The sequence below is a fragment of the Seriola lalandi genome, unplaced genomic scaffold (assembly GCF_002814215.2).
Source record: "Seriola lalandi dorsalis isolate HSWRI2012SDOR001 ecotype SW California unplaced genomic scaffold, Sedor1 jcf7180002054585, whole genome shotgun sequence".
NCBI classification, from domain to species: domain Eukaryota; kingdom Metazoa; phylum Chordata; class Actinopteri; order Carangiformes; family Carangidae; genus Seriola; species Seriola lalandi.
In genome coordinates, this window is record NW_019525138.1 from 492,765 (window position 1) to 517,136 (window position 24,372).

Consider the following 24,372-nt stretch of genomic DNA (forward strand, 5'->3'; position numbering starts at 1 on the left):
AAGTGGTCTGTCTTTGATGGGAGAGACAGAGCCGAAGAAGACATGGAGGTCTTTGGGTGAAGATGAGTCGCTACCAGCGGCTCTATCAGATGCATCTGGCAGATGCCATGGGACTCCATCCCCTCACAATACAACAGGGAGCCCCCATGATGGGTTGTGTCTCACTGTATGGCCTATCCTTCCATGTCACCTCTATCTCGTCAAACAGCTCTGGAAAAACAGGAAACACTTGCTTCCCTGTCTTTTTGGCAGCTTCTTTGCCGTTAAACCAAGATTTTGCAACCTCGGCTTGTACAGCAGGCCATGGGATATTGAGCCTGGTAGCTTCCACTTACACATGTCTAACATATCAAGATCCAGGGGAGATGACAATGAGACCGGTTCAGTCCCTCAGCGGCAGGGAACTTTTCAGCTTGGTCCAGGTGTGGACAAACCCTCTGACATGTCTGCTTCTCCCTGTGCTGCAGCCACTTCACACAGCCTGGCGGGCTAGCTGGCAGGGAAGCAGCTTACGGGGGAAAGTTGGGGTTGTTAGCCATAGCCATGGTTGGCTAATGGGCTATAGCAGGATTGTGAAATCGCTAGAACAGCTTGTGTAGCTACTAGGTAAGTATGGGGAAAATATTGCATTTTCCCCAGCTAGTGTGGAGGTGAAAAGTGGCAACTTTTCTGGAGGTATTGCCACATGATGTGAGGTATTGCCAACACTACCTGTTACAGAGTGTTGCTACCCGATGGTATTGCTAGCTGCTACATTTTTTTGCAAAAATGCAAAAATGTGAAAAAAGCAAAGTATTGCTACTTCCTAAGGTGAAAGTATTGCTACTTCATACCAAAACCAGCTGTAGTACTGTACTACCAGTATTGCTACTGTTCATGAGATAGCCTGCAACCGTACAACTGGGAACAAAGTCACCCTGTGTACTCAAATCAATGGAAAGTTTAGCTTAGCACCCAACAGCATTATTATCAAAAGGCTTCTGTGAAAAATGAGAATGTTTTTGAATCACAACTGACACTATGTCAGCCTAATGTATAGGAGGAGGGTCCCATCCCCTCCTGACATAGACGTCACTAACCAGCCAATTAGGGCTGGCGTAATGTCATTTGTGCTTCTGATGAGGTCACACAGGAGTAGCTCCCCATAATGAGACATGAAACAAATCCTTTGAAAGAGAACTGGCTCAGATCAGCCCACTGCAAGGCCCAGCAGACAGTTCACCATGCTGCTAATATCAGAAACATAGCATTTTAACATAGCACTGCAGTCAGGAAATCAGCTTTCCTGTTCCAAACCAGAGATTGTGAACAGTTTCAGACACACTTCTAAAATGGGTCTAACAGGTGAGCAGAATGTAAGACAGAAAGCTGTGTGTATTCACAACTGTCAGCCTTTATTATATGTATACAGTGTATTTCATTACACACAAAATCAATTGCATTTTTTTTCCAAAAAGCCATATATTAAAAAACAAAACAAAACAAAACCAAAAACGCCTGCAATTAGTTGTTACCTTAAGGAAGTGGTTGGGAACACGACTCCATAAAACAGGAGTAAGAAACTGGACATGAAGCCGTGGAGGACACTGAGGAACCATGTTCTTCCTCTCACTCTTAAACAGACCAGCTGACAGAGGCATCACATTCTGACAGGAAAAAGAGACATGTCTTAAGATCAGGCTCAGAAGAGAACGAATCCAAACCAGTTTGGATTTTCTTTGTGAGTCAAGTGAATATCATCTTAAACAGTCATGGATTGGATTCATGTCACAGAGATGGACTGCTTCTTCCCAGCAGGGATAACTGTGCTGACCTGTGATATTATGGTCATGCTTATGTCGCAGGTTGTCATTTGTTATTATTTGTCATTTTGATTGGTTGTCAAACTTCAATTCTACTTCAACTAATATGACCTGGTCAGAGGGCAGAGACCAGATACTCACTCTGTTTTGTGGGCTATGATAAACAATGACTGATATCTCTCCTTCCTAAAGTATTTGGGTTCTGCTCTGTGTGTTTCTTTGTTGACCTAAGTGAACTGAAACCAAGGCTGAGCTCAGTGTACAATTGCTGACATGACAAGAGGACCAGAGCAGACCAGCACCAGCATAGTTAGTACAAGTGGTGTTGCAGGGAAGCTAGCTGAGCTCTGCTGGGTTTCAGGTAAAGACTGCATTCTTTTTATGTTGACTGGACATCAACATATTCATCGAGATCAGCGGGCCTTTGGCATATCAACAGTGGTATTTCTGTAACAGTTATAAGAACCGCAATGCAAGTGGAACATCTGAAAGGGGAGAAAATGGTGGACAAAATCATTACAAAAGCCCCACACTGCAATTCAAGCACATTCAAGTTCTGTCAGCAGCTAAAGCAGTACTCCAGTTACTTTATTTAGGTGATAAAGTTGTTTGTGTGTGTGTATGTATGCATGTCCTCCTCACCTTTATTCTCCCCAGTTCAAACTGGAAGACATTGGGGCTGGTCGCCTTGGCAAAGACTGCGGGGAACAGCTTAGTACTGGGCTCCACCTGTGCAGTGGAAGGAGAGCTTAGTTATTAAAGTCCAGCAGAAATCACATGGAGCCATTTCTTTTCTACTATCATATATCAAGTCAAAATTATTGTTGGGCGTCGAGTGGCGCAGTGGGTTGAGCAGGCGCCCCATGTGTAGAGGCTACAGTCCTCGCTGCAGTCGGCCCCGGTTTGAATCCTATCTCTCTCTACTATACTATCCAATAAAGGCATAAAAAGCTAAAAAAAAAAAACCTTAAAATGATTGTTAAATGTATTTTTGTTAGAATTTTTTTTTAAGGGGATCAAAACATTTTTTATTTTCAGAAATGTTCCTTTTGTCTGTAAGCCTCTTGCAGGTCAATGTAAGTCGCTGACTGAAAGCTGAACAAGCAGGTGGTGTTAACTTGAGTTACTGTTGGCCAACGAGAGTGATGCTGCTTAAAATGAAATGATGTTATTGGCTGTATGAACAGCCGCTCTCTGATTGCTTAATGCAATTGTTGGCGGTTCAATCATCATGAAACCTAAGAATGTAAAATATAAATTTCTTTTGTTTTCTAAACTTTTCTCAAAGGACACAGTCAAGTGAAATACAGAGCAGAAAGTGTGTGCATGCTGGACTTGAACATATATTGGAGAATAGAAGAAAGTGGTATAGCTGGTGGCAGATTGTCATAGTGAGAGGGTCTAATGTTACACATACAAGTAAAACATAAAAAGAAAGAGAAAGAACAAGACAGGATGGAAGGACGCAAATGATGGTGTAGGAAGCAAAATAAAAGGAAATACAGATGAGGAAGAAGGAAACAGGAAACAACACAACAACAATGAAGAATCAAAAGCCTGTGACTGTACATCAAATATTTACCTGGTAATATGTGCTGAGTTCTTTGCCGTTGGCAGTGAAGGTCAATAATCCGTTTGTTGTGTCAACTAGACAGCCTATTTCTAAGCCATTGTTGTTCCTCCCCTGACCAGGACTGCTGCTCTCTCCAGCCCACACCATGTAACAGTTACTGCGCTTTATACTGCAAAAAACACACACAACCACCGTGTAACAGTTACTACACTTTAAATCCCAGGACAATAGTCACATGGTCTTCCTCAGATCGTGGATGGATTGTGTGCAAATCTCAACCTGCTGTTTTGGTTCATGATTATGCAGCATTATTAAGTGCAAAGGGCTGGGTGAAGGTGAATATAGATTGGAGGGTGTGGTGATGACTAAATCTGCTCAGAGCCAGTCACATAACTGGTCACATTGCTCGTAAACAGCTGAGCCAATCACAGCTCAACAAATGGAAAGATGCTTCTCCAGGAAATCATGTTGTCTGGATGGTGCAGATCTGAACACACAGCACCTCACATCAGCCACCAGAGGCAGAAGGTGAGGGTTTTTAACAAGTAGTACAATGGTGATAGACACAAATAATTTAAAATAGCTTGGTAAAGCAGTTTATATGACTATAATATAATTTTACTGTATTTCACATGGTCAGATTATATCTCAGCAGCTCTTGCTTCATAATGACTAAAACCTGAACTGCTGATTTTTGCCCACCAATTTAAAAGGGAAAATAGGCTGTGATGCAAAGGATTAATAAACTCTAGTAATCTAACATCTCCTGCATAAACAACAAAATGCTGAGTCATAGTGGATTAGTGGGGCCCATTAAAATGACTTGTAAACAACACTGTGGCTTAAATCCACAGTACGAGGTGAAAAGTAATACATCGTTAGCTGTATTTTCCATGTTGCCAGGCATTTACCAGAGGATACTACAGATTGTAAAGGGTGCAAAGGTGGAGTAATGTACAAGTCAGGATTAAACTGCATTTCTGGGCCTCTCATAAAATTATAAGAAAAGAAAAAATGAACCCTAAGCTATGGATCGGTTGGAGCTTGACTAACCTCTCGTGAACTTTGCCTTTCTCGTCTCCCAGGGTAACAGTGACAGTTCGGACCTTGTGCAGTTCGAAGCCCGGGTCATACTGATGGAAGTCAGAGGTCACCCAGCCTACCCACACACTGCTGGGCTCCTGACCAGGGAAGATCCGAACTGAGTAGTAGTGCTGCATAGAGAGAGAGAGAGAGGTGCAATCAGGTCAAGTTTAACTGCACTGCCCCTGAGTTTCTTTGTCAAAAGGCTTCACAGCAGAACAAATTATGAAACAATAAATGGATATGTATTTTTTTAACAAGCGCAGGGATTAACCTTATTTGCTAAAGTCTGAGACAACTTGAAAACTACAAAGAAATTCATATTTCATATTTAATTAATTTAATGACTGAACTACACTTTGTTTGTACCTATAAATACCATGTGTTTATTTTAACTGTCTCTTAGATGTTTCTAATGTATTAATTTCAGAAGCATTTTCTTTAGCCTCATTTCCTTTCATGATGTGGGGAGGTGCGGGAGGAGTGAGTGTTTTATGAATTTGATTTTGTGTGTGTATTGCCTTACAGTGGAGGCTTGCGTGAGGAATTCGTACTCATCTCTGTCATCAGCCATCACTTCCTCTGACAGTCTAGCAGATGAGGGGCAGCTGTTGTCTGGTTTGTTTCTCTTCAACATGAACCTAGCAGAGCAGATTACTGGTTTAGGTTTGAACTCGGTGATCAAACACAATGACAGTAGCTAAAAATACACCTCTAATGAGTGAAACAGTCTTTATATGAGGAGACAGAGGGTTCACCGTTGTTTGAGCTTGGATGGCTTCTCCTGGTTATAATCTTTGTGGTTGTTGAATTCGTCTCTCTCAGGTCCATTGGGACCATTGTGACCGTGAGACGACTTCATCAGGACCTCAAAGTCTGATACCGTTTCGAAGTCCTCCAGCTCCTGCAGAACAGACAGCGAACACACCACACATATTCTTAGTCACATATCCAATGCTACCGTTTCCATATGCAGGCGAATAATAAAGTTAACTTTCCTGTAACAGACAGTAGCCTGTTCACACAGCTCAGCGGGAAACTGAGCACACTCCACACAAATCTCATAGCAAATCTGAGTAAGGTTCAGTTTAGATCTATAATTTGAAATAGCATGCTGAAATATGAATAAGTGTTGCATGTCTGTGTGAGAGGAAAAAAAACTTATGTTGTCAACATCTGCCCATTTATGTGATAATTAAGGTACTGCAAGAGACTATATTTGTATTGTGCAGCAATTACCCCAAAAAGTGGAATAACCTTGATAATGTATATTTTCATTTCAGCATCATTACAGTAATGTAAAACACTAACAGTCTGCAGAAATACACAGTATGCAGCAGAGCACAGAGATAATGTGCAGCAGCAGGTGCACAAGAAATCATTTTATACCTGACAGTAGCAGCTCTTGGCCAGTGGAGGGTACACAACAGATGGACTGCATTTGAGTGTGTGTGAGTGTGTGTGTGTAACACACAGCATCTGTTACCCTATTCGGCGAGAAGAGGCTGCCGTTAGACCGGGATCTAGAGAAGGATTCTGCACACTCGATGGGCATGCTCAGTCTGTAGAAGGTAATGTCAGTGTAACTGTTCTGTGAGCCAAATGACCTCTGGGTGACCTTCAGGCATGGACAAGACTCCACTGTCCCATCTATCCTTGTCACCTGAAAAGAAGAAGAAAGATCTAAATTCATTTGTTTTGTTTCAGTTTTTCTGCTTGTTACAGTCACTTAAGCCAATTTTTAGTTTATTGAATATTTTATGGAAAAAACAATTTGGATAAAATGTATCTATATGTGTAGACATGTGTTTGAAGGGATCTTTAATGTCACCATTAACAGTTGTACCAAGAATGTATTGTAGTTACAGACTATGTAGCTAATAACTAGATATCTGCTAGTTATTAGCTACATGGTCCTCAGTGAGTATAGAGTCTAGTCCAGGTGACTGTCCTCACCTCTATGTGCTGGTGACTGTGGGGGACAGGTACAAACTGAGGCAGCCTTTTGCTGAGCCACATGGTAACGTCTCGGTTCATGTTGACAGCAAACGGCTCGTAGCCTTCCTGAAGGCCACAGATGGTGAAGTACTTCAGAGTGCTTACGTCTTTACCAAAGTTCATCCTCCCCACCTGACACACACCCAGACTGCACACGGGGATAAAACCTGGGACACACAGAAGAAATCAAATTCTAAGACTTTTTGTGCATTACTTCTGTTAACACCATGTGTGCACCTGGTCAACTGAGTATTATATTTACAAAACAACTGATGTGTTCAAAAAAAGATGAGAAATTCATATTCAATCTTTGCATCAATGAAGAACTATGTGAATCAGTGGATATGTTTATAAATAATCAAATAATGGATTCATACCCAAAATAGAAAAACTCACACACAACTGATTATAAAATCAATGTTATGAAGCACCTGCTAACTGCAGGTGAAAATTATGACTTCAAAATGTTCAGACAATATGCCCATGGGGGTCTGACATCAAAGGATTTACAGAATTGTTGAGAGGTTTGTGTGATGCAGTCAACTTTTAACACGAATAAGGAGGTTGTGACCTTTTTGTTCTGTAATGGACTCTCGATTCATTCAAAAGGGTTTGGAAAAAAAACAGCATTCAAATTTTTCTGTGGTGTGATAAGTATCATTTAATTTGTTTTGTGTGTGCTACGTGTATGTGGTCACTGCCCCGGGTCTGACCTTCGCCAGCTTCAAAGTCCTTGAAGGTTAGCTCTGAGCCAGAATCGTCCAGCAGCACTTCTCCATTGAGTGTAAACATCATGGTGTGTTCGTTCAGATCCACCATGCATCCCACCACGTCCCCCGTCTGCCAGGCACGCCCAAAGTGCTCGTTGCCCTGGTGCCAGCGCTGGACCTGGGAAAGAAAAATAAAAAAAAAACAGTGAATATTTCGACTGATTTTGACAATATAAAAAAAAAAAAAGAAAGGACAAGTATGAAAGTACAAGCAGGGATTATGTATGATGCTGAGCACAAACGGAGAAAATTCTGACTTCTATTGGGATGATTAGAATGACTGCAGAAGCAAAGAAAAATCCAGACACCTTGAAGCCATCAAAGACAAAGGCCTGGTCATCAGATCCCAACTCTTGGTCTGGGAGGCATCCTGGTCTGGCCCAGCCCACCCTCATCTCTCCTGCTGTCAGCACCTGGAGGAGACGTGGGTACAGGTTCATATCCAGCAGCCTGCAGTCTGTTCAATTTCACTCAACAAGCACATTCTGTTTGGTGTCTGTAGATCGCGATGTGGAATAGTAATAACATTTCTTCACATCAGTGTGTTACAGCAGCACATAAAAGTTCAGAATAGGCGACTGTGTGTTAAGAACCGGCTCAACTGAAACATCCTCAGAGTACAACAGGTGCTGAACCAAAAGGCACGGGTAGAGAAGTATATAACACTTTTAATAAGGTGATGCAGCTTCAACACTGGTTAAAGTTAGTATTTTACTATAATAAACCATTGCGGTAAGCTTTAAAATCCCATCTACCACTGGTTGATATATGTTAGAGAAATACCATCATATCTCTCATCATCTTACCTCCAGTTCAAAGTACCACTTCCCAGCATTAACACAGTAGGTTTTCTCTGCTCTGAAAATGCGAAACCTCTCAGCAGACATGTTGTTGAGGTCAGATTGAGCTGCTGGATGAGACAGAGGCAGGAAACGACAAGGGGAAAGAAAGTCATCTAATGAACAATCTCAAGGACACATTAAAAAAAATATATCTTATAAATCTAAGATTTTGTACTGTTGTGTAAACGAGGTGGTCATTTTTGCCAAAAATATGATTCAAAATATTGAAAAATCCTAAAAAATGACAAGTCATTAAATGAAATGATAGACTGGAAGGAGACATCGTACCATGGTCCTGGTCAGGAGCTTCCAGGTTGTATCCATATCCCAGCAGAGTCCTGACGGCCTCTCTCAGACTGTCTTTGTTGGACTTCTTGGTTCTCTCATCCAGCAGAGTGTAGGGGACCAGACGAGGGTTTCTACGACTCTTCACATCCTGAAATTAGTTCTTCATAGTTATACAGCAGTGATTGCCCCTTCCATATTACCACCACTGAGGTGCTCTCGAGCAAGGCCCATTTATTTTCTTTGTGCATGGAGATAACCGTTAGTTCTGATCAGCCAACCGTGTGAACTGAGTAAAGTATATCCATGATTCACTCTGCAGAAAAGCAGAACATATACTGTGGGTAACCTACATGCATATTTAAAGATGCAGCTGCCAGTGTTGTGTTGGCTTTTCTTCTGCTGCTGCAGGTTTTTATTTAAAGTGAGCGTTCCTCGGTCTGTCTAGTTAGACTCAGAGTCCGCTCCACTGACAAGGCATGACTGTGATTGGTTAATACAATGGCTTCAGGTGTTTTTAAATGCCCATTTTTTTTAGCACAGTTAACATTTGAGCATTTCAAGCAGAGTGTGCATTACAAAATGACAACTGGGGGGGTTGACTTCCGGGGCGAAAGGGAACCCAGAACAGCGCAGGCCTATGCTTTGGTGAACTGAAGTGTTACAATTCTTACAGTTTCTTGCTTGTTTAATTAAAGTAAAGAAATAAATATAAAATGTTGCATTTTTTAAAACTGATTTCTGCTTTATTTCTATACTGACAGTAGAGAGAGACAGGAACGTCAGGGGAGAGAGAGGGAATGCAGCAAAGAACCACAGGTCTCTATTGTTCATTGTCATAACACCGTCGAATGAATCGCATCGAATCAAATGAATTTACAATACTTAGCCCCAGAAATGTAATGGATAATGTATAAAGTAGCATAAATTAAATGATAAAGAACCAATTCATACAAGTTCAAATACAAGTTCAACACAAATACTTGAGTTCTGGTCTTCACAAGTTATTTTCCACCACTGCATTAGAGTCACAGGTAAAATCTTTAGACTTCAGCCGTCTTCAGATTGACTCGAACTCAGGAAAAATCATGACTTATGAACTGTAAAATCTTTCAGGTACATTATAAATGAACACTATTCATCATATAAGGGACAGCTAGAGACTGAAGGAAGAGACGAAGCACTTGTGAAGCAGACCAGTCAGCCAATCACACAAGCTATTAAAATGTAAACAGGTCCCTAACAAATAAATGGCATTCAGAGAAACAGGAAACACTACACCATCTCTCTCTGTCTCAGCACATAAACATACACACACACTGCACAATATTTAACAGTATATGTTGCAGTTTCCTACCTGTTGGATGCCGTAGGTCCAGCCCTGGTGGATGCGGTCTCTTGCCCAGACGTTGTGAGCGTTCTCAGCCAGTTTGTCCACCATGGCTTCCTGGGTGGAGGTCAGTTTGATGTGACTCAGGTCCAGAGGAGCAGGTTTATAACCACTGGACAACTCATAGCTGCACAGATAGAGTTGAGGCACTGAATTGTTAGCTAGCCTGCTGCTCAACAACCTCACTGGGCTGATGTCTTTGTTACTTAGTAATAGTGATAATGTTTTTGTCCTGTCCTATGAATCATCTCATGAAATGTCCCATTGTCATCACTGTGTCATTACATCATGATATTATCCTCCTGCTTCCCACCCTTGCTGAGGCGACTTACGTTGAGGACAGTTTCATGCTCTTGACTTTCTCTACAGCGCGTTCATCTGCTAAGCCAACATGGCAACCCAAAGCCAGGAGAGTTCTGTAACACACACACACACACACACACACACACACACACACACACACACGATTAAACATGTAATGTAATGTAGTGTTATTGACCCTAACATATCACACTGTGCCATCACAAACACTCCTGCATGAAGTTGTGAACTTGCACCGTGAGTGAGTCTAGAAAAAAAAAAGGCAGTTTAGAGTTTGTTACATTACAAGATGAAAACTCATCTGGCTTCATGATGGAACAGAGTAATATTGGATCTAAGTGTCACATCTTCTGCTGCTCACTGCACTGATGCATTACTTGAGAGTTTCCAGAGACATCTGGAGGTTGTAGCTTCGCTCCTGTTCAGGAAGCCTGCAGAACTCCACTAGACAAGGGTGCTGCCGCTTGTTATCATCTCGCACCTGAAACACACACACATAAAAAAAAAAAGCAATAGGTCAGACAGGACGGGAGCCTTTGACCTCAGGACAGGGAGAACCAGGACAGGAGTTATATCAAGGTTTAGTGTTCTGCCCTCTATCTGGTTTCACTATTGACTCTTTGGGATGTGATGTACCATGCCCTGGGCAAGAAGTGAAGACCCTCCTGTTCTGATGTGAGAACACAACACAGATTGTTTTAATCACACATGCAGTCCATCATTAAAAATGTGTAGCTGAGTAGCTGCTCAGTTCTCAATAACCAGTGTGTGAGAAACAGTTTTGAGATGCTTGCTTGATACTCACTGCACCATAGGTCCAGCCCAGTTCTATCTTGTTCATCACCCACAGTTCATGGATGTTTTCTGCAAGCTTCTCCCTGATCCTTTCCAAGTGAGGAGGCAGCACAATCTGTACTCACACACAGAAACACAGAGACAGTTCCCTTACATCATGTTGGTAATCTCCTGTTACTGACAGAACAGACAGAACAGATGATACAGCAAAAGTAACATAATCATAAATAGCTCAGTTTTAGAAATCTATTTCACAACTGAATGGCTACGCCATAACCTTTGTCTGCATTTACTATACATTGTATGTTCTGTTGGAGGAAAAAAGGTCCTGGTCCGGGTCCAAGACTAAGTCTAGACCTCTTCACCAACACTTTTACTGGGGTCAAAAAGATTCAAAAAAGAAGTCACTGGAGATGATCAGAGTCCAATGCAATAGAATTTATTCTTTCAAAAGAACAAAAGCGACATCAGATCCAGATAGGAACTGAAGACAGAGAGCCTGTGCACAATCATATATAATTCTTTCTTAGGTGGGTTATCCACCTAATTTCTAAAGTGAACCTATCACCGTCTTGGGAGCAATGATGTCCAGCCCCGTGTGGAATTCCCCCAACCAGGCCTGTCAGGGTAACGTAGTAGGACCAGGTGTCCGGAAGCCCCTTGTCCACCCTATCTGAGACTCCTGTGCCATGGTGTGTAGTAGGACCAGGCATCCAAGAGCCCCTCCACCACCTTAAACCTAAGGCCCTCGTCTATCCTCAATCTGGGCCTCGCTACGGCTGCTGCTCCAACACCATTGCTCCCAGGGCATTCGTTTATTTAAACTTTATTCCTTCCAGGTTCCATTCTGTAACAATCTTACTTCAGTAAAGGCTGGTTCACATACAAATCTAACCTCAGTTGTGAGTATAGCTATTAAATTGGATTATATAAGTTTAACATTCAGTATAATGCATAGTATATTTTAACAATTCTCTATTTCATAATGACTTATTTAAAATTGAACATGTTGGGTTTCCATAAAAGACTACTCCTCCAAGCTAAAATGAACTGACTGGTAACAACCCTAATAGTGATCTCTACCTGGCTGGTGTCCACAGGTGTGGGGGTGAATGCAGCCTGGCTCAAGGTGACGGTGGGTCCCAGGAGGTCTGTGGCTGCTGTCTGGTCCTGACTGGCTTCCAGCTTCAGTTTCTCCCTTGGCAACACTGCCTCATAGCAAGGAGCATAACCTGGAGGAGGGAGGAACTTAAACTCCCCATGACGACCCCCAAGGAGGAAACGCACCCTAACAAATGAAAGGAGGAGGAATGGGAAAAGAAATTATGAGGGATTAAGAAGGAGACACTATGGCAGACTGGGTTACTGCATCAGATTAAAACAATGCATTTTTCCCCATTAACAGACCCAGTTGCTGCTTAGTTAAATGGAGTTGACAGCAGCTACCAGTTATCATATACTGAATGTGTGCTGCCAAACATCTCATGAAGTCTCTATAGCTTTTTCTTAGCTATTTCTAAAATGACTGTTTATGTAATTCCCTTACATTTTGTATAACCTGTCTATGATGTCTGATTGTTGAACATATCCATCAGACTTTCTCTCATCAACCAGAAAACTTAATCCTGACCAACTTTGGGGGAAAAAAATTCCAAAGTCAAGATCCACTTTTTTTCTGATGCTTTCAATCATATCACACTAACTTCATCAGTGGATAGAGTTTCCTCAGAGTTTGTGAAGATTCATCTGTTGACATGCCAGCTCCAGAAAAAGCTGGTAAGTGGACCTTGAGTTAGGAATGTTAAGTCAAATTTCTTTGTTAGTAAGGCTGTAGACTAACTAAAATGTTCTACAAATAAATAACAGTACAAATGTTTTTCTGCAATGGGCAGAGGAATTGTCAATTGTAAATTATATTGTGACAACTAAAGGATCCTTCACAGCTCCGCCGTCAGTTGTGACTGAACAAGACACCACAGAATCCAGACAAAATGTAACTTGTGCTGTTCTAATAAATACATGCATTTGCATAATAAGCTAAATACAGGTGTATTTGGCAGTGTAATTATCAGACTATGGAGCCGTTTGTCTAAATCTAAACATCACTTACTGTCTATGAAGGAAAATGGACCTAAATGACCCAATGCTGCTCATGTCTTTGATGACAAATGTAGTGAATTTCACTGAATCTACTTTGACATGATGGCAACAGATAATAACTGAATTTTCATTCGTGTGAAGTGTTATTAGTAAAGCACTGACTTGACCCCAGCAGAGAAGCTGGCCACAGGGAAGAAGAGGCCGTCCGAGTTGAAGTTCTCAAACATGCCCTGAACCGGCTGGCCGTTGATCCTGAAGGAAATACTGGGTACGCTGAGGTCCAGGCAGCAGCTCACCACATCCTCTGACCTCAGCAGATGCTGATTGGGGGAGCTAACAGTCCGTGCAATGCAGCCTGCATAGGTGAGGTGGAAGGACATTGAGGACGGCGTTAACGCCTGAGTTTTGAATGAGCCGTCTGTTTGAACATCCAGTTAGCTAGTTTGTTTGTGTAACTTAATAATGTAACATGTCTTAACTTGCTGCTACACGGAAGGATGGAAAAGTATGATCTGGTTATTACAGTACCATCAATACCTACTTTTACTACCATCATCAACTACAGCTCACCTGACCAAAGATGGAGTCCATCAAAGCCGTACGAGTGGAGGTCATCACCCACCCCGTTGCCTCCCCACCCCTCCCCCCCACTGGGGTAGGGTGCATAGCCACTGGTACTGGCCCAGCCCACCCTGAGGTGAGTGGCCTCTGCTGTGACAAATGGCAACACCTGATCCACGATCAGTTCATAGTACCACTTCCTGTACTGAGCAGAGCCATCACTGACACCCAGGAAGATGTTCGGACGCATGCTGATAGGAGGATGAAAAGATGCGACAGAAAACATGATTTAATTTGAAAGTTTCATATCTATAAACTAAAACGTTCTCAAACCAGCATGTACCAATTCAAAGCTGAGACGAATAATTACTTTCAGTTAGTGACAGTGTGTGTGCATGTGTGTGTTTGTGTGTGTGTGTGTGTGCATTTGTGTGTATACCTGCTTACGTGGTTGATCAAACGGGTCTGCAGTAGCAGATCTCTTCCTGGCAGCAGATTGTCACAGATCAGGTGCTGGTTGGAGCGTACTGCTACACCGTGACACACACACAGCGAACACAACACATCTAGGACCTACACAGCAGAGAACATGTCATCGTGGTAAATATATCATTGTTAAAGTGCAAATGTGCAGACACTTAGTGGCACTCCGAATTGCATACATTGAGTTACAGGCTGCAACTATTTATTACAAGCTACTCAACTTGAGGGATTTAAAACAAAGACAAGCTGAGAAATGGGTCTAAATTCTTAAATCATTGCTTCTAGTCTTGTTCATTCAGTACAGAGGCCTTATCTGCCTCAGGTTCTGCCCACAAATTCTCACAAGCCTGTTCACAACACACACATTATCCACATGGATCATTTGACCATAACTTGTAGCTTGTACACATGTGTGTAATTCCTGCTGTACATATAGCTTTATTGTACATATGTCTATGTATATCTATAAGAAAGAAGAAAGTCCCTGGACCTTGTGGTTGCGTCCATGCTTGTCCAGCAGAGATATAATAGATTTGATGTGTCCCTCTTTGATGATGTTCAGTGCCTCAGGACTCTCCACCAGCACACAGTGAAGCACCTCTAGTATACCTAGAAAAACAAAATGTATACAGCATAGTAAGAATGACTGTAGTGTGTGTATACACGCTACATACAACTGATTTATTTGTCATTACTAGTGACATTGGCACCATATGTAGAATTACATATCAAAGATTTGTGTGGTTAACTGAAGAAATATCAAAATGTAGGTGGTATTTGATTCCTGTAGCCTCACTTCTTCCAATAAAGAGTAGCTTGTAGCTTTGCTAGCTAAAGTTTCGAAGTAGCTTCTCAGCACTGGCAAAGGTAAAAAAGAGCTGAGTTTTACTTCCAAGTAAAACTAAGCTCATTAAGAAATATTGTGTTTGGATTTGTTTTCTGCTGTTTGCCAACAAATGCCAGTGTTTCCTCCATGCTGCTGTGTCTTGAGTAGGCAGAAACTGGACCCTTTGATTTCAACGTGATCATTGTACGATGGTCCAGTGGTGATGAGTCATCAGTCGTATCGGTTTGAGTATCTTACAGAGTCAAGCTGGCTCACCAGAAGAGGCCTCCAGGCGCTCTAGTCTGCTGATCAGCCAGTCCAGCGAACCAGAGAACTGGGCACAGTTCTTTCTGTTTCCCCTGATCAGCGCAGCTGTGAGGAGGTCAGAGGTCAGAGGTCAGAGGAGAGGAGAGAGGAGAGAGGAGAGAACAGACTTTGGTACTATCGGTGTTAATCTCTCTGTTCTTTTTGCTCTTTATTCCTCCATCCTTCTATCTTCTTCCATACGTTTCCTTTTGCGCTTCTAATTCAACACACTTGCAGTTAGACACATTGTTGTCTGTGTTGTTTCAATGTTTAGGAAATAAACATGCTTAACATTTTAGCTTTGGAACCATGTGTAGAAGAAAAGAGGTGGTGTCTATGGATTTAGTAGATGATGAAGAGATTGACTCCATATCCTCTCTTTTCCTCTATGCTTCACCAAACTTGGCACATATTGTATTTGAATGACCTAGAACACTGCCCATATGTTTGATTTGAGATACCATGTATCATTTTCCCATGACTTGCTTACAAGCTTTTGTGGGTATGGTAAAATAAATTCAACTTGCTATACATATGCTGCTATGCCACTAATGTTTTAAACCATGAGGGTTACAAGAAGAAATGTTTCATCTGTGGACTCTGTAAAACATATTTGTCACTTCTTTGTCTCCATGTTTCATCCAGTTTTCACCAAACTTGGGGGAACCCCAGAAAAAAGATTGTTTTGCAATTTCTGCTAAAAGAGCTGAGAGCCAGCTGCTGCTGCTGCTGCTGCTGCTGCTGCTGCTGCTGCCGGCTACAGTGGTTGCAAAAGCCGTCAGCAATCACACTGCATTTGCCTCAGGAAATTTACAATCTAGTTTTCTTCAATTTTTCATTTTAACCTATGTTTATACTGTGTAAATGATCATCTTTTTGTAAATATTAAAACGTAGGAAATAGAGAGGAAATAAAGTGTGTGTATACCCAGAAGTTGGTAGAGGGAGTTGAGGATAGAGCTCCAGGCCTCTGCTGCCTCCCTTCCTACTACCTCAGCAAAATGAGCTGCACTGCTGTAGACGTGAAGCCGATCAATACACTCTAGGACCAGGCTGATCATCCCCTGCAGACACAGAGGTTGGTGGTTTTACTGTTTTGTTTTTTTTTTCAGAAAATTCTCTTGATTGAATGAAGTGGATAGGAGAGAGAGAGAGAGAGTTCAACTGTTATCAGTGTAAAGGGCCAGCTGCAGATAATGGAAGTTCAGAGTCAAAGACATAGGCTGCATTCAACCTTCCTAAATGTTTGTATAAACTGCAAATAGTATTTCAGTATGTATATGGATGTAGTCTTGTGTGAGTACAACTGAACACCTGTGGTTCATGCTGCCATCCAGCATGTAAATATACATTGCATTGAATAAAGAGCAATATAAATTCACAAGTAAACTTGAACTGTACATAATGTTATCAACAAAACACTGAAAAAAGATATTTCAGGGAAAAATGTATGTCTCAAAGGCAGCATGTGCACAGAGAATAAAGTGATCACGGAGTAAAGCCTTGTAGCACAAAGAGCCTGTGACAGCAGATCATTTAAAGAGAACATTTTCAGGAGAGAAGTTTGGCTCCAGCACCTTGCGCTCTTCCCTCAGTCCAGAGGTGACAGACGTACAGATTTAGATCTACTGTGCACATGTGCATTGTTGTACATGAAAATGAACAAACCACACAAAATCTGACCCGTCACACTGAACAGCAGTGGTGTTACACAGATACATGCTCGATTAAACTGGTTATGTGACATAAAAGCCTTTTCAATAAGAAAAACCGAAGATGTTGGCGAAATATAATTCACATTTTACTGATGATTATTTTGAAAAGCGTTTTTAGTTCTATTCTTCTCACTTGTAAAAATCCAAAAAACATCTAAGTAGACAAGTAGGAATCCAACTTCATACACATGCGCGCACATGCATACACACGCACACCACCTAACAAGCACACACACACCCACCTCCTCCTGAAAGAGGTTCTGTCGGTTCTTCAGAGCCCTCAGTCGGTTCTGCTTGTCTTCATGTTCCAGATGATCTCCAGGTGGCTGGAAGTAGCCAATCAGATCCTGCAGACTCAGACTGACTGAATCAATTGGTAGATCTAAAGTAGAGCTCTTCCCCTTTTTCCTTAGTGTGTCCAGACCCCTGGAGCATAGAGAGAACATTTTAGTCACTGTCTTTATGATGTTCTCACTCTCGCTGTAATGTTCGTCCTTACTGGCTGTTACAGGCTACAGGTACTGATTGTGTTGACTGATTCTAACATGTAGGTGCATTAGGATTTGCCCTTTGTTGCAAGCTGATCTACAAGCAAAAGTTATATTAGTCAATGTCAAAGCTATGTGTACCAGAAATAATTTGACAGAAGTATCATATCGCATTATTGTCTGTTAGTTTGATAATGCTGGCTGGTTCTGGTAACTGCTTTTACACACCTCCTAACACTGGTTTATGGATGTGATGATTCCCCAGTCCAAACTAATGTGATGGGTTGCATATTAATCAATTCATATGCCTTGTACACACAGCAAATGATGGGTGTGACCTTTCTAACAAACAGATTGATATTATCCTCAGTGCATGTTATACTGCAGTTTTCAGTGAGTAATAACTGCCGCTGCATGTGTCTCTTATGTTTGCTCTACAGATACTCCTCAGAAAACCCTGCCTCTCTGCTTTTCTGCCTCTCTCCAGTGAGTGTGGAGGAGTTTCCTCCTCTTCTCTCAGAGCAGAACACACACACATACACCTGTGTGCTGGCAGCTAATGTGCCTTGAGAGTCTGAGACATCTTAATTCACACAAGTGTGCTCTGCCTTGTTAATTAATGGTTTAGAGCTTTTCTTTTTTTTTATTATTATTTTCTGTTCCACATATATGTTGATGAAACTAGTTTGAGACGACTTTAGCTTTGTTACATGGAGCATTATGATGGTGGAAGTTGCCATTAGAAGATGGTAAACTGTGGCCATAAAGGGAGGCAGTGAAGACAGTGAAGCACAAATATGATGCCTTGATCATTCAGTCGTTTTTTTTTATAATTCTTAAATTTTGTATGTTTTGATCAATTTATTTTTTTCATCCATTTAGAAAAGTCAGGGAACACCATGAAAAAGGACTGAGTTGAGTTGTACTGATGTGTTGGCGTCTTAACAATAGGACTGCTGGTGTGTATTGTGAATCAGATACTGCAGCTCAGTGCTGGAGAAATACTTATTTAGGGCTCCTCACAGATCTGCTTATTAATGATTTATCATTATAATAAATCAGAACTCAGTATTTACATTTTATGTCTTCATCATTCTGTTGAAAGTGCTTGTATTTGCAGTTGTGCATCACGACAGGTGACTGGCTGGGCAACATTTATCTGACTGGCCTTGTAAGGTTGCAGCTGCTATATGCTTGTTGTAGTCCGTTTGCTGCACACGTCTGAACAGAAAGCACATAGTGTAGTCTTCTTCCATCATACAAAGCCTATGTGCAGTATTCTGCCACAAGTTCACTGAAGGAGGCAGGTCTCTCCACAAATTAAAAGGACATTAAAGCATTAATGTAACATTAGTTACATTAAACGCAGGACATTTGCTTTCAATTAAATTACTACCAGTATCTTGCTTCATGCTCACTCAAGAGCAGCCACCATTTCCCTTCACCATCATTTTTGCAACCATTAACAAGAAACTGCAAAAAGCTTGTTTCTTCACACTGGCAGGTACAGTCACATTGTATTTCCATATGATCATTGAATGAAAAGCAGTGCCAGAGAGGTTGCAGCATGCTTGTTATATGGTTTATACACACACAGAAAGCTGGTTTCGCTGGCTAATTTGGTTTTGGTTTTGAGTTTCAGTATATTTCCTGCTTATTGAAGAATCAGTAATCATCTTGGTTCAAACCCTGTTCCACAACATAGAGGCACATCATACATATTTATATGTGTGTGTGTGTGTGTGTGTGTGTGTGTGTGTGTGTGCGTGCGTGCAGCTACGAACCTGATGAACAGGTTGAACAGAAAGACAGTGCTACGGATGACCCTGGCAGTGCGACTCTCCTCATGTTGGGACCGAGACAGCGTTAGCCCGTCATCCATGTGACCCTCATGGTGCATGATGGCCTAAAAGAAGAAGTATGGTTTGGGAAAACACTGACCTCTACTCTTAACATAACAGTAATAATAATTAATCCAATAACAGAATTTTCAAGACTGTAGAAATTGTTTCTTGTGAGACTTCTTTTGTAGATCTTTGGTATACAGCGATCCCAACAATGACTGCAGTTACCAGAATGGATACAGGTGATACCTTTCTCTGTACGCCACCCATGCGTGCACACTTGGCATCAACAGCTTGGTATGTGAGCCATAGACAGGTGTCAACATGTTGGATGTAACACACAGAGTCGCCATATTTAATGTCAGGAACACCCATCCCATCCACCTCCTTCTTCACACCGGGATCCAACTTTTCCTTAAGTAAAAAGAGAAGGACACAATCATTAATATCGCAAATAACATGTTGTCATTCATTTACAACACTGGGTGATACAAGTCAAACAGTAAAGAAAACCTGTGGTGAACAGTTAGCCATCATGTGTTACCATTAATTTGTTAGCACCATAAGCACAAACAAGGCCTCAGTGGATTTTTTATGTTATTAAGGCTTTTATATTTCTTATCTATGTGCGTATCTGCTTAATCCAAACTCAGCAGAATATTGCAGTTCAAGCAAAAGACTGAAGTATGTATGAAATTTCTGGATGGTGGCAAAATAATAGAACAGCCGAAACATTGAGACTGTCATGGTTCTCAGATTCCGTCTTCCTATCCTTGGCTGCTCCACCCCTGTACAGAAGCTCTCCACACCTCAGTTTGCTAACCTGCCTGATTCCTGTTCTTGACTGTCTCCCTGCCTGCCACCTCTTTGTACCGCTACCTGCCTGCTTTGTGTGCCTTTGTTTGAACTCTCCAGTAAAGACTCCTTTAGTTTGTTGTTGTGTAAAGGACTTTGTAAGTTTGTAAATTAAGTTAATATGAAAGTTATTCTTATTTTCACTGAAAGTCATTACGAAGCTGTAATACAGTACATTCAGGCCTTATCACAAATTGTTGTGGATGCTGTACCTTAGATGACCTGAAGCAGAAGGCTGTAGACTTGACATCAGCTTTCTCTTTGTCCATCAGCAGCAGAGATTTGTCTTCTATCAGACTCAGATACTTCCCTGTGGTCACATGTCTCAGTCTGAACGGTTGACCCCAGCGGATATGACTCCCACTCCACCTGGACGCAAACACAGCAAAGAGCAGAAAAGACATAGTCAGAGAGTAGGTGGTGAACATAGTGGAGCATTCAGCAGAGGAAAGAGACAGAAATTTCCCTCAGGAGTTGGAGGAGACCAAAAACAGAGCTAAAAGAGAGGAAATACTGGTCTTACAGTCATTAGGTGGACGCAAACTCCACATGAATGATCATGTTGTTAACACTTTAGCCAGACTGTAGGCTGTCAGTGTTGTGTTTACAGCTGGCCAAAAAGTAATTAAAGCAGTTTTAAATATTGTACATCAGTTGGGTTGAAATATTAACAGAATTAAAAACACATTGCACAAAATAATTATAGGCGTTCTCCTTCCTACCTTCCTCATTTTCTGTGTCAGTGGATCTTATAGATATTTCTCAAGATGGATAATTCACACAGGTTAAACACTTACAACACAAACACCCTGTCTGATGAGAGGTTCAGACTAAACAACATTCTTATCTGATAAGAGTCAGCGTGTCAGATAAGGCTATTGTAGTCATACATTTTTGTTGTGACTTGGCGGTGAAACATGACAGACTACATGTTGGTCTCCAACTAATCACAGCTTGCCATCTTTCATGACCTGCATGATGTCATCAGGAAGTTGGAACTAGGGACCAACCTCAGGGAACAACAATATTAAAAAAAAAAAAACAATGGCGTCCAAAGATGTGCAACACTGGCTGTCTTGCGTTTAGAAAAGCCTAAAAAGAAGAAATGTCTGAAAGGCAGGGGTGTTGTTGGCATAGCACATTCAGCCTTTCCTCTGTTGAACAGTTCCACCTAGAAGCTCCACCGACATCCTTCCTCTTTCACTTTGCCATACTTACAAGTGTGCATGGAAGAACACTCTGTCCTCCTATTAGTCAACATCATGCAAAGAATGCACAAGAGGGCTTAAAATTCTGACATGCCCATCTTTTTTTTGGGTGTCTTGAGGCGTCATATACAGTATGTGGCACTGGCTGTCATCCATTATGTTACACTACATGCCATAAAATGATCAGTTGTCGCACCTGATGCTCATTTGTTTCTCTGCCCCTTCCACTAGATTCAGGGACCAGTCCAGTTCACTGTCCAGGTGCACACCTAGGTATTTATAAGTGTGCACCACCTCAATGTCCTTCCCTCAAATGTTGACCGGCTCTACGGTGGGCCTACACCTCCGAAAGTCCATGACCATCTCCTTGCTCTTGGAGGTGTTCATAAGGAGGCAGTTCTTGTCGCTCCATTCACTGAAGGCCATCTTCAGATCCCTGTACTCCTCTTCCTGCCCGTTACTGATACATGCCACAATAGCTGTGTCATCCGAGTGTGGCATGACTCAAAGTTGTATTTAAATCTGCCGTATTCAGGGTGAACAGGAACAGATCCAGAAACGTCCCCTGTGGAGCCCCAGTGCTGCTCATCACTGTCCCTGAGACACAGTTACCCAGCCTGACGTACTGTGGTGGTCTTGTCAGGTAATCCACAATCTAGGATGTGAAGCAGGGATCCACCCCCATCCCTTCCAGCTTGTCTTTAAGAATGGGGGATTGGATGGTGTTAAATGCACTTGGGAAAAAAAAAAAAAAAATCAAAGAACATAATCCTCATGTTATCACCTAGCTCATCCAAGTAAGAATGGGCCCAGTGGATGTCAGGTTGTGAAGGAGATGCCGTAGGAGAAGCTGCTGCAGCTAAAGCAGTGGAAAAGAGAACAGGTGAGGCTGTGTCAAACCTGTTGTCGAACAGGTTGAACTCATTTGCCTTGTCCACATCACCTGATGTTGCCTGGCTGTTCTTCTCTTTATAGCTAGTGATGGTCATCATTCCCTTCCACACCTCTCTGGTGTTGTTGTGCTGCAGCTTCCTCTCTACTTCCTTTTTGTAGTCCTCCTTCGCCTGCTTTAATCTCCTCTTCAGCTCATGTTGCACACACCTGAGCTTCTCCCTGTCTCCATCCCTGAAGGCCTCCTTTTTCTAGTTATGGGGGGTCTTGACGTTACAAGTGATCCAGGGTTTGTTATTTGGAAAGTGTAAGTGTCCTTGCTGGCATTACAGTGTCCATACAGAAGTTTATGTACTCTGTGGTACACCCAACCACTGTATCAAGATCAGGGTCCTTGCTATTATCATTTTTCCTGTGACTGCAACAGTAAATTCTAATCTGTCCACTCAACAGTCTTTTAGACACTCACTGGCCTCCAGGGTCCAGTGCATGAATGAGCAGGTGGTTGCAGCCTGCCTCAGTACACAGGGCTTGTAGGAAGGCTGAAGAAAAACCAGATTATGATCTGATCTAGCAAGTGATTGCCGAGGTGAAGCAGTGTAGGTCTCCTTGACATGTTACAGATCAAGTGTCTTATTTTCCCTTGTGGGACAGTCAACATATTGAGTGAAGCCAGTCAGGTGGGAGGTAAGAGTGACATGGTTAAAATTCCCAGATATACAAGCTCTGCCTGTGGTTGAATGTGAACAACATTGGCGACGATGTGAGATAACTCCCTCAGCACATAAGTACGGTCTTAAACCAACTGCCAACAGTTCAGTATCCCAGTAACTTCTCCTTCACTGTGATGTGACCGGGGTTGCACCATCTATTGTTCACAAGCAGAACCAGTCCTCCACCTTTATTCTTTCCACTTGCTCTGGCCTCTCTGTCCGCTTGTACTGCAGTGAAGCCGGGTAAATCCACACAATGGTGTTGTCGTTTAACCAAGTCTCCATGAAACACATGAGACTACACTCACGATATGCTCACTGGCTCTTCACAAGTGCCTCCAGTTCATCATACTCGTTAGCCAGTGAGTTGACATTTCCCATGAGGATTGATTGTAGAAAAGGCTTATATCTCCATCTCCTAGCCTTTAGCTTAGCTCAGACTCTTCATCTGCAGTACGGCTTCTTCAGCTCAGTCGATATGGGATGTTTAACTCCAGATCGGGTAAATATTAAAGTTCTTTTTTTGTGTACATTATTTTCTCAATCATGAGACGAAATAAGAATAAAAGGTCTACGAGCTACGAGAACTTGCTGCCACTTGTTGCCAGCACATCATTCAAATTTAAAAGACTATTTAAAAGACTATTAACATGGAATTACAAACTCTATATTGTTGTCAAAACGTATCTCTACAACAAATAATCCTCCATTGTCTCACTGCTCATGACTGAGCCCCAGTGTTTGCTAAAATTAGATTATATAATGACATTTCTTATTGGTAATGAAATGCAAAACCAACAATGAAAATGAAAGGCGCGCGATTAGCTAGCTAACATTTGCGTTCATACTTGACATAATCTAATTCAGACACAGACAGTAAGAAGGCAATGTGTATTAAGCAAGCTAGATAGTTAACTACTGCGACTTCGTTTACCTACAAGGTTTCAATTTGCTGGACGCACAGGAGCAGAGAGTTGAGGACCTGACTGAGTGATGGGAATGAGGGCCTCATGGGAGGCAGTTTCTTAACATCAACGTTAAGAAATGGTAAGGTCCACTTTAGGGGCATCTGAAATCATATTATACGCTTATTCCAGGCATGAATATGGTAAATATATTGCAATATTTACAATTACAGGTAAGAACAATATGTCGCAGTCACTCCACCCAAGCAGCTCTGTACTCTTTTACTCTTTTTTTACTCTTTTTTACTCTTTAGTGTGATATTTTTTTTCTTTTACTACTTAGTGTGATTTCTTCTCGTACTACACCGACACTTTAAGCAAGTGCAGCTATGGGTGTTTATACTTTTACAGTCGTGTTTTGCCATTTTTTTTTAACTTTTTGATGCAACGTCGGGAGACTCACTCTACCACGGACCCATTGTTTACACTCGGGACCAGCTGTTAGCTATATCCCACACACCCCTTCACAATGCCGGGCGGCCGGAGATCCCTGTGGAGATCCGGAGAAGGAGGAGAGGCTGTAGAGCTGGAGTGAAGCGCAGACAGCGGAAAAAACGGT

The 24,372-nt window shown here is 41.9% G+C and overlaps 1 protein-coding gene across 1 annotated transcript in view; it reads right to left on the bottom strand.

Annotated features, from left to right (window-relative positions):
• ryr2a (ryanodine receptor 2a (cardiac)) overlaps positions 1 to 24,372 on the bottom strand; it is a 162,387-nt gene that overhangs the window by 99,658 nt on the left and 38,357 nt on the right. Inside the window, 27 exon segments of the mRNA XM_087177253.1 lie at positions 1,515 to 1,646; positions 2,445 to 2,531; positions 3,385 to 3,544; positions 4,429 to 4,589; positions 4,985 to 5,099; positions 5,217 to 5,362; positions 5,945 to 6,121; positions 6,415 to 6,623; positions 7,170 to 7,344; positions 7,535 to 7,639; positions 8,033 to 8,136; positions 8,357 to 8,504; positions 9,711 to 9,870; positions 10,076 to 10,159; positions 10,442 to 10,545; positions 10,870 to 10,974; positions 11,943 to 12,147; positions 13,122 to 13,314; positions 13,530 to 13,771; positions 13,960 to 14,093; positions 14,494 to 14,612; positions 15,106 to 15,201; positions 16,063 to 16,198; positions 17,092 to 17,275; positions 19,122 to 19,243; positions 19,431 to 19,595; positions 20,249 to 20,405. Coding sequence (XP_087033379.1) covers positions 1,515 to 1,646; positions 2,445 to 2,531; positions 3,385 to 3,544; positions 4,429 to 4,589; positions 4,985 to 5,099; positions 5,217 to 5,362; positions 5,945 to 6,121; positions 6,415 to 6,623; positions 7,170 to 7,344; positions 7,535 to 7,639; positions 8,033 to 8,136; positions 8,357 to 8,504; positions 9,711 to 9,870; positions 10,076 to 10,159; positions 10,442 to 10,545; positions 10,870 to 10,974; positions 11,943 to 12,147; positions 13,122 to 13,314; positions 13,530 to 13,771; positions 13,960 to 14,093; positions 14,494 to 14,612; positions 15,106 to 15,201; positions 16,063 to 16,198; positions 17,092 to 17,275; positions 19,122 to 19,243; positions 19,431 to 19,595; positions 20,249 to 20,405 — 3,925 coding nt within the window.